This window comes from Zonotrichia albicollis, chromosome 5 (genome assembly GCF_047830755.1).
Source record: "Zonotrichia albicollis isolate bZonAlb1 chromosome 5, bZonAlb1.hap1, whole genome shotgun sequence".
NCBI classification, from domain to species: domain Eukaryota; kingdom Metazoa; phylum Chordata; class Aves; order Passeriformes; family Passerellidae; genus Zonotrichia; species Zonotrichia albicollis.
Genome location: NC_133823.1, coordinates 57,381,323 through 57,393,890, shown reverse-complemented (window position 1 = coordinate 57,393,890; position 12,568 = coordinate 57,381,323). Strand labels below are relative to the sequence as shown.

General features: G+C 39.5%; 1 protein-coding gene across 9 annotated transcripts in view; it reads left to right on the top strand.

The window, feature by feature from the left end:
• KCNIP4 (potassium voltage-gated channel interacting protein 4) overlaps window positions 1–11,809 on the top strand; it is a 429,312-nt gene extending 417,503 nt beyond the window's left edge. For 3 of the 9 annotated variants that reach the window (XM_014265576.3, XM_005484986.4, XM_005484984.4), the window contains exon 8: window positions 10,893–11,804. In XM_014265576.3, coding sequence (XP_014121051.2) covers window positions 10,893–10,979 — 87 coding nt within the window. In that variant the 3' untranslated portion in view covers window positions 10,980–11,804. Of the gene's footprint in view, window positions 1–10,892 lie in introns of all 9 variants that reach the window. The other 6 variants (XM_074541808.1, XM_026792157.2, XM_014265578.3 and 3 more) reach the window with 4 other exon arrangements.
• Window positions 11,810–12,568: the final 759 nt, after the last annotated feature.

The following is a 12,568-nucleotide window of genomic DNA, read 5'->3' as shown; positions in this document are numbered from 1 at the left end:
GTTTGTTTTTTCTTCCCAACAGTAGGAATAAACTTATGTACCTGGCACTTCTTGCTCTGCAGATAACATACTGGGGAAGAGGTCTAACTGTGCTGGCTCACCAAATGCATCTCTGCAGAAGCTGTAGCCAGGTGCAACGCTGTCTTTCACAACACTTACAGACCTTTCAGCTTTTGCCAGAGTCCATGAGGTTCCCTTTGCTGGATCAGACACAGCAGAGAGCTGCAGAGAGGGCGTCAGGCTCTGGGGCACACACAGCTTGGGAGCACTGCGCCACAAAAGCATTTCATGTCTCCCACACAGCAAGCACAGCTGGCACTTGAGATAACAAGTCCGGGCATGGTAGGAAAAAATATCTTTGCTTAAGATGTAGAGAAGGTTTGAAAGACAGTCTTAAGGTTCATAAGACTCAATTCAAGTTGGTAACAGCCTAGAAGTACTGGCTGTAGAGATGGTGGTGTGTTGTGGCAAGTCATGACTAAATAGTAAGGATAGAATTGAAGGAAGTGGTGAACAGTTTTCATAGTTTCTCCTTCCAGAAAGTGGTTCAGTAACATCCCCTTTATCCCTGCCCACACAGGAGTAGCAAGTGGGGGGAGGAAGGCTGCCCTGCTGTCTCTTGCTATGCCACTGGATTTTGGAGGAGGATGAATTGAAACATCTTTGTAAAAGGTAAAAAAAAGGAACAAAAAAGGGTTGGGAGGTAGGGGGGGAAGATGGGACAGTGGGGACAGCGCACTGGAGTTGCAGTGAGAAAGAATGCAGTGAATGTAGAAGACTGGGAGGAGAATTAAAAATTAGGTTATTTGAGGTAACATTCAAGCAGAGCACAGCAATGTTTTCAAACTCATGTCGTTTAGACTTCATCTGTTCATGGATTGTAGTTCCTGTAATTCAGACATCATTTTGGTTTTCCATTTTGGTTCTACATTTTGATATGAGAAGAGGCTGAGTAAGAGAAACTAGAGTCTAGAGAAAATACATAATTAACTAGAGGAAAAGGGGGACAAGGCGAAAGGGAGACAAGCTTCTGCTCAACTTAGTACACCTCTGTGGTCTGTATTTGAAACAGTAGAATATGAGCATGTGTATTTTTGAGGAAGAGAAAGGAAAGGATGGGAAGGGAAAGAGTGGGGAATGAGTACCTCACTGCTCTGTTCAGCTGCAGGCTGCCCTGCTGTTGCCAGCATTAGAAGTGCCCCCTGTGTGGGTTGACTGGAGAATCTCAAGCTGATGCCCTTGTGGGCATGAAATTAATCTAAAGTGTAGCTTGAAAAGAGTAATGGTGCTGTCAGAAAGGCTAAGAATGCAAGAGCCTGGAAACTTGTAGATTCTGTAGGATAAACACTAACAGATACACACAGTGGGAGGCAAAAGAGGGAACTTCCCAAGGGTCTGCCAGGTCAGTTATTTGCCATAAGACAAGGCATGGACAAATGGCCAGTATAACATTTCCTATCAGCTTCAAGTCTGAGAGTTAATTCTGTTCACAAAAGAACTGCATATTTAAATACTGTGAACTTGCCATCTCACAAAAAAATATAATTTCAAAACTATTGCACATCCTAACTTTCATTGAATTGAACACTGGGGAAATCAAAGATTAATGCATCGTATTGTCTGTTCATCGAGTGTACAGTCTGAGAGAGCTGAAGAGGGAGTTCAGGGAAGACTACACAAAACGAGGCAACTGTACATAACACTTCTCATGAGTATTCTCCCACTTCTCATGACTATTCTCCCAGCTTTCAGCCTTTTGCCATTCAGTAACGTCCTGAGCCAGGGATGACTGCAGCATATTCAGAAGTTTTCAATGGATTTCTGTCATGGGGAGTTCTCCTGCTGAACCTCAGGAGACTATTAGTATTCACAGTAGCCTGACAAGGAGTCTTGCAGCTCACTCTCACCTTTTTAATGACGGTTGAGTATTTGCTATGAACTAATTTTTTTTCTTGTCAAATAGTTCTTCTGCTCAGGATTTTTCAAGGTTGCATCATGAGCAGCAAAAGTTTATGTCATCCCACATATTTTAGCTTTTTTTGACTGGATAATAAAAAAAAACAAGCCACTTCTCAGAATCTGAATACCATCTATTTGTTCCTAAAGCCCCAAACTTATTTAGGTTTTAATTTTTCTAGACATTCTGTAAAACTGCAGTTAGTTTAAATTGTGGCAGTTTTTCTAAACTGTAATGCAAAGCACTTCAGTCTGCAGTGGGCGAGAGTCTGCTTTATGACTGTCAGCTGATTCACACTATACATGGAAATTTTACTCCACATGGAAGACCCCACCGTGGGAAGACCCCACTCCTGTTATCCTCCTTCATTACTATTTCCTTTATTTGTTTACTTCTTTTCCTCCTCTGAAAATAGGTGCAAGTTTCAGGACTATAGTCTATTTTCAGGCCATTTCAGTCAGTTTCCTGCTCTAGGCTGACTCTTGAATGCTCCAATCAGCCACTAGTTGTGTAGATTTCCATTCCCAAAACTGAAATATCACCATGTCCATTACCAGCCCAATCTAGGAAGTGCAGTGCCCCACTGAATATATTGGTATAACATATTCTCGAGAGCAATGCAGACTCAGTCCTGCAGTATTATTCCTTCCTGTGCATCCATGCATATATGCCATGAATCCCAAAAGCATCCTATGAGCACTTCTAGTGTGGAATTCAATCTTGCAATCTAGTACAGTATTCTAAGGATGACTTGAAAAAACAATGGTGTTATAATTTTGGAAAGCAAAGCAATCAATGAGGGCTAAATAGTGGTAAATACACTGGTGTCCTTGCACAGTCCCAAAAGGACAAATATTGTGTACATTCCCCAAGCAGTGGAGAAAAGTTGGGGAAGAAGATTAGGTCACCAACTGGATTTTTTTTGGTTGGTTAGTTTGTTTGTTTTGTTTATTCTGGTTAGATACATTCTAGTTTGAATAAATATTTTAATGCCCTGTGGTTTTTGCTGAATACTAATTATCCATAGGGGCAATGAGTGCTGCATAAGAGGCTATTTAGAACTTACATTATTTCTTTGATGCAAATAATAACATTTTATACCAACCTTCACTAAAGTGTGATTTTTGTACTCAATTGTTTTAATGTTTTGGCTTTAGATAGTGATAGTAGTAGTTAGGAATTTATTTAATAGTTTGTTCTTAAATTGAAGAGGCCATGATCATTTAAACCTACTCTTTAGTTTTTGTTGTTTTACTGGTCTTTTTACTTACAATAACATGTCAGCCAGTAATATTTCATTTCTTAGTACTCTCAGACACTGGACCTTGTCACAAGGAAAATGAAAAAAGATTAGTCCGCTGTTTTGACAAGCAAGCACCAGATATTTTATTGCTAAGAAAAATCTCTTTATCTGAATCTGACAGTTAGACCCAAACATATCGACATATTCTAGTTTTGATGTGTGTGCTTTTAAAAATCTGCGCATATTCCCATTCCCTTCAGTTTTACAGGTACAAATACAATTTTCTGGAGTACTGCTGTTAAGATCTGATTTTTATGATTATTAGAGAGATGCCTCTACCCAAATTAAGGTGCAAACTACACCATAGGCTGAAGCTAATGGTATGGATTTTAGTTAAGTAAATATGAGGTGGAGAGAGATAGAAGGAAGTAGAAAAAAGCAGGGGGATTAAGCAGAAAGATATTACTACCCATGGATCCAGACAGTGTCTTATTGGTCTTCTATTCTTAGTGGTGAGGATGAGGTCACTCTAAACTTCTCCCCACTTATAAATTTTAGCAAACAAAGGAATTAATTCTCATTGGGTACACATTTCTCTTATTCTATTGGTTAAATGATTCTCTTGTTTCCAATGCTAATTAGTCCCGTGCTCAGTCTTCCTCTTCTTTTGAGTCAGTGGGCTGTGTCCTCTCCCTGCTGGACTCAATCAGAGCTGACTGCAGCACAGTTGCTGAGTTGGCTTTCTTTGTGGATTCTTTATGTTCATTATCAGCGCTCCCCCAGCTTGTTTACCTCTTCCTAAATTGAGTTAATCAGATAATAGTACCGCCTTTATCTCATCCCAAGTTCCAGTCAGGTAGCTCAACTTAATGCCCAAAAATCCAGGAATTCACTGAGACATATTCAGAATGGGGTGTGTTTTAGTTGTCACAGATGAGCAGCTGCTTCTTTATATAGTTTGTCATAGTGGGCAAAGTCCTTCGGTAATCACAACACTGAGGCAATTATGACCTTTTCAGTCTTACAGCTGCTTCCTGACCACTTAGTGGAGCAAACCCTGGGAGATGGGTTTTGAGCATCAGCTGTGCTTGGGAGCCTGTGAAATTGGGTATAGAGCAGCTACAAATGTCGTAGTGCTTCTAGAGGCAACATGGGTCCAGAGGCACTGTGTGCCTGCACTGCCCTGACCAGGAGCTCTGGTGTTAATAAGGCCTGTGGATTCATGCCAGCAACTACCCAACACTGCACCCCTGGACCAGAAATGATTAAAAAAAGGATGGCAAGAAAGCTGCATGGTGCCACACAGTCAGCAAGAAGCTGTAGGAGTTCATTAGCTCTCATCAAGGTCTGACTGGGCTTATTAACTGCACCTCAGCACCGCATTTCTTCAGTTCCTGGTGTGTGGGTTGTAGGTACAAGAAATCCTCTGCAATCTGAAAGTTCAATGGTTATTTTAATAAGAGAAAATTCTTATTTTTGCAAGATCCTGAGATATTTCAGACTTAAAACCACACTATATGAGGCTTTCCCAAATGAATTCCAGCTGAGTGGTATGTCTTCACCGCATGACCTTTTTGCTAATCCCTACAGTGATAACTCTGCTTCAGCAATGTTCACCCAGCCTCTCAGTTTGTGAAGTTTTTAGACTCCACATGATGCCTTATTTCCCCAGGTGCTTGGTTGGTGCATAAACAAAACATGTGAAGATACCATAATCAGTAACACAAGAGTGAGAGGTTCACCATGCTGAAGAGGTGTAAGGTCTAAAAGCACATGTACAGGCATTTTAACTATAAATGTGGCAACAGCTTCACTGTGAAAAGTAGAAGCCTCCAAAAAGCAGAGGTGACAATCAAATCTTCAGTTACAATCTGTTGGTAACACGACACTGGAAACACACAATGAAATAAACAGGGCCAGGAGACTTCTTCTCCTTTATAATGCCTTTATTAAAAGTGATCAGCTCAGGATTGGACGGCTCGGTAGGGCTGCAGTCCCCGTCGCGTCTCCCAGGGCAACTCAGAGGAAGAGAATATGCGCAGCTCCGTCCACTAGGGGCAGAGTCGGGGATCCAGTCCTCATGGGAGCCTTAGGGCGTGATGTCCCCGTCAGATGTTGCTTCCGAACCTCAGCGGCCACCCTGGTCCTGGCGTTGGGACCACTCCCTGCTCAGGGCGAGAGGGGCTCCGAAGGTGTTCAGCATCTCTGCAGGCTCAGCACTCGGCTCCTCACGTCCAGACATCACTTTAGTCTCTCAATTCTTATTTGGCTCGTTGTTTTTGGGGTTTTCTCGTTGCATCTCGAGTCGGGGTCCCACAAAGCATTCTGGACTTTGGAGTCATTTTGCATAACCCCCCCCCACCCTCTCAGGTGTCTTCCCTATGTTGTAAGAGAGCACAGCCTTGGGGGAAGGGTCCACCGCACCCAGCCAGGCTTTTTACTAATACAAAGGAAGAGATAAGCCTTAACAACCCGGTATTACAATAACAAAGCACTAAGAATCCTGGCAGAGCCTGAGACCTGGCTGCTTCTCTGTAACTCTTTCTCACAAAAAAATATTAACCGAATTTTTGTTCATAACACACAAGGTCCACAGAAGACTTAGAAAAAGAAATTAGGAAGTACCATTTCCCATAAGTCTCTTTGGAGTATTGTTAATCATTTGGAAAACGAAATTGGGATTTAGACAACAGTTGTGAAAAGCGCTTATGCTAGAAATACGAGCCTCAAAAGTGGGTAGAGCAAAACAAAAAGAGGAGTTTTAGATTATAAAAGAAAAGGTTCAAGACAGTATTAAGTGCAGATGTTTGGATATACCTCTCAAATACAAAGTAATTTACCATAACAAGACTGAACTTGAGCAGGCTGAAAAATGCCATGTGACAATTTTACTGAAAGAATTGTTTCTGCACAGTAGAATACAATAAAACTGATTCTGCCAGGCCCAATTCAATGCTGTTATGTGCCCTCAAGGCACCATTTATACTCCAGTAAAAGGAATTTGCGCATTGAAAATTATTATGTCCTTAAATCACAAAAATCCCCTGCATTTTGTACTTGCAAAGCTACAAAATGACTAATTCAAGACTCCTGCGCAGAAAGTTTAGCAGTTAGCATTTTTCCCTCTCATCCCAAAGATGTGTTTCTGGGTTGGGATTTTTTTACTTAGGATCTTTGAGAAAGAAAGCCCATTGAGGTAATGAAAGATCATTTATCAAAACAAAAGAAGAGTCTTCAATGTGTTACCCTTTAGTTCTATTGTAAATGTAGTGGCCCATTCCAGATCAGTTAACTTCTTCATCAGCTTAAAAAGAAATTTCAAATAGTGCAAATCTCAGATTCTGCCAAAACCGCATTTGTTTTTTTGGGTTTTTTTTCTTATTTTGACTTGCCAAGGGTTTGTGTTTGACTTGTTGCCACCAATAAAACTATTCCTCTTTCAACAATGGGCTCTCTGGGAATGGTGTGGGAAAGCTAATCCCATTACACGGCTCCCAAGTTCCCACTCAGTGGTGACCCAGGAGCAGCAGCTTATCAGGCACTTGGCAGAGCTGTCAGCTGGTCAGCTCAAGCGGGATATTCTTCTTTGTGAAGTGAAGCAGGCCAGCAGGAACAGTAGGAGGGGTTTGTTTGTTTGTTTAAGTAAATAGAACAACAGGGAACTTCTACATCCTTGACCTGAAAGTCATGTCCTGTAAATAGAAGACATTAATGGTAGAGCACAGAGCGGCATCAATAAAACACTGCTCAGATGAGTTAATTAATTTATAATCTACAGATGAGAAGAGTTTCCCTAAGATGCTGTGTCTTGTCACATTTCCTGTGACTCTATCTCTTTCCAATATTTCAGATTATCCTAGTACTTTCTTAGGTATCTCTTAAAAGAATAGTTTTCCTTCAGGGAAGTTGTTTTCAGATTTAATGATGATGCCTTCATAATTTTGCTTCTAGTGGTGGGCATCCTGTAATACCTCTAGCCACATGGCCAAGGTCTCCTGATGATATTGAAGGAAAGATAAATACCTGGAGAACAAGTTCTCTCTTTTTTTTTTTTTTTGCTAAGATGGAAACAGTGGTAGTGCTGCCTGAGGACGGGATCTTGCTTTGCCGTTTAATGAGATGAAAATTTCTTGGGGAGGGATAAGGTTATCCATAGAAACATTAAAAAAATGCTTGGGAAAACATGTAAGAGTATCTTGGTTTTGGGGAGAGCAAGATTAATACAGAAGAAGAGAAAAATGTGATTTTTTTTATGTAATTGTGCATTTGACTTATGAAGCCATCTCTGCATGAAGGGGAGGCTGCATCTGTCTTGCAAGCACTACTGTTTTCCAGAAGCCCAAGCACTGCAGATTGAAATAGAATAGAATCCCAGACTGAGCCTAACTCCAGTCTTATTAGTGTTGATGTCTTAACTGATTGTCTTAATTGTTCAATTAAAGCAAAATATTATCTGGTTGTGGCTAGAAAATACCACACTGTATCAGAACTCGGAAAAATTCAGATTCTGGTTATGGTGCTCATGGAAATATTTTTATGTGCAGTTCTTACCATTATTTCCCTGATATTCTCAGTATTTCTCTTTTACCTCAATGTAATTATAATGCTTGTATTCAGGAGACATAAACCAAACTGTGCTCATGAGAGTTTTGAATGGCCCAGTGATGACTGCCTAACCAGAAAGTATGGTGTTTTAAAGTGTCATTTAGAGAATGGCCCTCTTAAATTCTTCTGTAAGAGTCCATGCATTATTTATTTCTTTTTAAATCTCCTTTATTTTAAGCAATTATATTACTTCAGAGCAGCTCCTATTCCCTAATGTACTTTTCAAGATGAGCCAATCTTGAAAGCTACGAGGTGTCATCAGTTCCCAGTGCCAGTGACAACACTGAGGAAGCTCAGTGATTCCACAGACCAAGCACTCTGCATTGAATAGTCATTCAGCTGTAGTTTGATATTTGTTTGTCTACATAGACTTTTAATCAATGGCATGGCATTCCATGATTCTTCCTGAGGGTTTTTTCTCATTTTTGGTTTGTTTTATTTTGTGTCATTTTGTTGTTGTTGTTGTTGTTGTGTACTCAATATTTAGACCACATAGCAGAAAAGGCTAACAAAATGAAGCTGTCTTAAGAAAATTGGGGTGTGCCCCCTAATACTTGCTAACAGAAATAAGGATGCTGAACTAGATAAACATGATCTGTGTTTTAGTTTTGCAATTTTTTTTTAATTGCCTGTTACTTCTTTGCCCAAGGTCAGTCTTGTCAGACAAGTGGACCAACAGTTCTCTAGAGTAACATAAAACCATTAAGTTGCTCTTTGATCTTGCACCTTCTTTAGAGCCTTTTAATCAATTAACCATGAAGCTACTCAGCTTGTCTTATTTCCTGCACATAAAACTACTCTGGTCTAGCTGACACATTACTACATTATAGATCAAAGATTGAAGGAAATTTCACATCCAGCCAGGATAATTATGTGGAATTTTTCTGAATCCATTATATACATTTTCATGCCTCAAGTGGATGAAAACCAGCATTTTGATCTAGAATGAATTAAAGGATTCATGTGTATTTTAAAGATTGGTTAAATGGGTTTGTGCATGATTGACCTTACACAAGGTGTGGATAGATTTCATGGCAGTGTTACTGAGCCTCAACTGTCCATCTGTCCTTTGAAAGTGATCACTATTGATAATAATAGGAAACATGATCTGTTGTAATATAAGCACTGATCTCTTGCTTAGAATACCTTTAAATAAAAAAGATATTTTAAATATTGAATGTATTGTAATATGATACAGATCGAAATCCTCTTAGCTCAGGAGTAAAATTTTGATAACAGAAAGAATTGTGGGTTTAAATTCGTGTAGGGCCACACTTCTGTGTTCTTATTTGTGTTCATAAAATGCTTTTTTTGTCAAGAATTAGAGATACCTTCAGTATTATGTTTTTAAAGATTTGTGACTGTTTATACTTTCATTTTCTAGTTATATGGGAATGAAGGTGTGTCAAGATAAATATTCCATTCCTTCTGGCCAAACACTGGAATACACAAACAACTTCAATCAGCTCTTCATTTGAGCTTCTCCCTTAAGTGAGACAGTGTTATCCACACTGGGCCAGAGGAGCAAAGCATCTGCTCATTCAGATTTTGCTTAAGGCATACTTTGCAAAGCTGCTTCTTGTGGGACTGGTTTGTTCCCCTTCTGCCTGCTGATGCTGAAAGCAAAGATGGCCTGGCCCAGATAAGAGTGTCACCTGGTGCAGGTGCAGTGGTAACAGGTAGAAATACCAAGAGCCAGTATGATTTCTGAACAAAAATATGGCCCAGTGAAGAAGCATTTTTGAAAGAATCTGTGTTATTAAATGAAAGTGTAGGATATTCTTCACGAATATCGCCTTATTCCCTGAAGACATATCTTGAATTTAGACTCATTAGACTTAGAAGCAGGTAGGAAATGGGAACTCTTAGAGCTTCTGTAACTCACATTCTTTTCACTGCTAAGTTTTAGCCACGCTCTCTTTGCAAATCCCTATTGATTTTTCTGAATGTCACACTTCCTTTAGCTAAACCGATCCCTGCTGATATTTGTCTTCTTCCTTTTAAGCGGAATTAAAAGTGAATGAACAAGTTTGTGGATAGCATGGATAAAGTGCTCTTTGATAGATGTACTTCTTGTCTTCTGAACAAAGATGAGTGCATTCAGCTCTTGGTACTAAGGAGGAAATATTTTCCTCAATCTCATTCTGTATAAATCCCTCATTTAAGTCTAAATGGAAATTTACCAGAAAAAGGAAGGATATTTGTGAAGCTTACTTTTACTTTTACCACTGCAGTATCTTTTTCTTGTGGATCCAGGATACAGTGGGGTGCTTTCCTTCTGGGATTTGAACACACACAAAAATCCAAAAGGAGTCAGTAGGCAGTTACACTTAATTTTGAGAGTAAAGCAGGCCAAACTTTAGGTTCTTTGTTTGTTTTGTTTCTACCTCCAGCTATAAATCATCCCAGATTCATCAAACTGTTTGCAAAGCTAATCCAAGCTGGACCAAGTTACAGACTGGACCAAGATGTAGGTTTATAGTAATGTCTGAAAACAGGAAAGACTTTACATCAGAAAGGAAAAACTATCTGGTTTCATTACATGTGGCTTCAAGTTTCATTACAAATGGTTTTACATGGCTTTGATCCTCTAATTTGGCTAAAACCTGGAAAAAAAAAAAAGAAGAAGTGATCTCCATGTGCACACAGGCATTTCAGTGCATGCATGTGACTAAATTAGATATGCTGTACCTCAGAAAACTACAGTGTATTCCATGCAGACGTGCTGCATTTAAATGCATAGAGTGCAAAGTCAAGATAGATTAGGTCAAACCTCCTTGCTGCCAGCTACCTTGAATTCTTAATCATACCTGCTGCTCAGGGGAACTAAAAAGCCTGAATAAGTTCCTATCCTGAAAAACAAACAAAAAAAAGTATGCACTTTCACCCTTATATATCCATGTATATATATACACACACATACTGAAGATTTTACAAGAAGAATCTGTTTTCCATAATGCTTTCTTATGGAGCCACAATTAAGTCAGTCTTTAAGAGAGAGTACTAAAGAAATTACTTCAAGAAATGACTTCACTAGAAGTAGTTTTACTACAATAGTACTCACTTAATTTTATTTTTTGTTTACAGTCCTCCTGTCTTTCATTTTTGTGTGCTGTTGCTGAAGAGGAATTGCCAATTCTCTTTGTTCCCCTGGAGCTTGGAGTGCAGCACTGAAGAGCAATCTCCTTTCCCACAGATCTCAGCATCGGTTCAATGGGGCAGCAGGGCAGAGATGAACAAGAGGGGCACAAAGTAACACAAGTGATTGCTCCACATTTCCATACCCAGGTTTGGTGCCCTGAGAACTCCTTTTGTTTTAGCTGATAGGAGTCACAGTGGCTCCAGGCCAGCTAAGTTGGATTTACAGCTGCTTTGCTTCACTGAAACAGCATTAAGCGGCTTAAATCAACAGTGAATCTGGCCCTAGATGTCTTAAATCTTTAATATTTTCTTCTGTCTCATCTAAGATGGTTGTTTTCCGGAATTTCACAAGCCTGTTAATTACCATATGAAATTCAAAGGAACTGAGGTCACTTCTGCTAAAAGAACTCATTCCCAAACAGTTCTTTCATGTCCGCATGAGGTAGGATGACTTGTGTAGCTGGTCACTATTTTCTGGACTTTAAGTGTCCTTTCTACAAAAGCTTAAAAATACATATTTTTATTTGTTACCCATAAGCAATAGCAGCAAATTCCCTTGTGAATTCACTGCCTAAAGTTTGATAATATTCCTTGTTAGTGTTATTTCCCAGGCATGCATGCCTTACCTATTTGAATGCTTATTCTTTGTTCTCTTAGTAAAAAACCCAAACAAACCAGGCTAACTGGGGCATATTTTCTGTTTGTAGTGTTTGCATGTGATTGCTGAGCACATTTTCAGTGAGTTCTAGTTTCAGTGAGTTCCTTTCAATTAAGCTGGTTACAGTTGCTTTTCAGAATGAAACCTGAGAGGCATCATTCTCCATGGCATGCACAGATTGGAAATTTTATTACTTAAATGTTTTGACAACCACAGTTCCCACTGATTGGTACTAGCACTTTGCCATAACAGCTTAATAAATAATACTCGATTTTTAAATACTCAAATGGTAATTATTTTGAGAGTGTTCTTTCCATCACCATCATGGTGTTTTAGCCTGATTAGACACCTCAAATTATCTTAGGGAAGGCACATGCAGGAAGGTGACTGCTGTGACTTTCTGCAAATGGAAAGGAAGATGTGTCACCAGGCACAGTCAGGTAGGCTGGAGTCAGGTGGGTGGGAAAGGAGAAGCAAGCAGTGTCTGGAGTGCCTGGAGCAGGAGAGAAAGTGTGAATGCCCATGGCTGGTCTGTGGTTTGTGATAATGAATGATGAGCACTGTTTTGATCACTTTTGCTTCTCACATTTAAGCTGCTTTTCGAAGTTTCTCATTAAGGTTTTTTGTTTGCTTCTTTTTTTTTATTTAGAGCAATAATGAATCTTTTTTGGCAGAGGAGTATATGCTGTGCCACATGATCTTGCTTGTGGATATTCTGTGTAGATCTATGGGTCTTCTGTGGTCAGTTTTATTTATTGTTGACAGTATCTCATGCTCTTACCTTTCCTCTACAAAATAAGAATAAAACTACACAAAAATGGGTGAACCATTAGGAAAGGAGATCCAGTGAAAAACAAAACAAAACAAAACAAAAACAAAACAAAAACAAAACAAAAAACCAAACAACAATAAGAAAGGGAAGGAAAGAGAACAGGCAAACCTCAGACTCTTTAAACTGGCTATT